At 64.2% G+C, this 226-nt stretch overlaps 1 protein-coding gene across 1 annotated transcript in view; it reads right to left on the bottom strand.

Moving 5' to 3' along the window:
• Window positions 1-226, bottom strand: part of SLC9A1 (solute carrier family 9, subfamily A (NHE1, cation proton antiporter 1), member 1) — a gene marked incomplete at its 3' end in the record, with an annotated part of 5,230 nt that overhangs the window by 3,823 nt on the left and 1,181 nt on the right. The window contains exon 2 of the mRNA XM_010087903.1: window positions 114-141. Within this exon, the coding sequence (XP_010086205.1) occupies window positions 114-141 (28 nt within the window). The remainder of the gene's footprint in view (window positions 1-113; window positions 142-226) is intronic.

The following is a 226-nucleotide window of genomic DNA, read 5'->3' as shown; positions in this document are numbered from 1 at the left end:
GGAGGGATTTTGAAGCAGAAGCTGAAGCAGCCACGTCAGGATGGGCTCCAGAGCATCCTGCAGGGACGGCAGCGCTCCCCAGCTCCTGCCTGCCAGGGGACACGCGCAGGGACAGACGTGACAGCAGAAGGTGAAACATTCCTGAGGGATGGGAGCGGGGACACAGACCCTGCGGGGAGCCCCTCTGGTCAAAACGGGGACGAAGCACCTGGGCAAAGCCCCGTGG

Source organism: Pterocles gutturalis, unplaced genomic scaffold, assembly GCF_000699245.1.
Source record: "Pterocles gutturalis isolate BGI_N339 unplaced genomic scaffold, ASM69924v1 scaffold39026, whole genome shotgun sequence".
In the NCBI taxonomy this organism is placed as follows: Eukaryota; Metazoa; Chordata; class Aves; order Pterocliformes; family Pteroclidae; genus Pterocles; species Pterocles gutturalis.
Note: the sequence above shows the minus strand (reverse complement) of the source record. Positions and strands in the feature narration are given on the sequence as shown.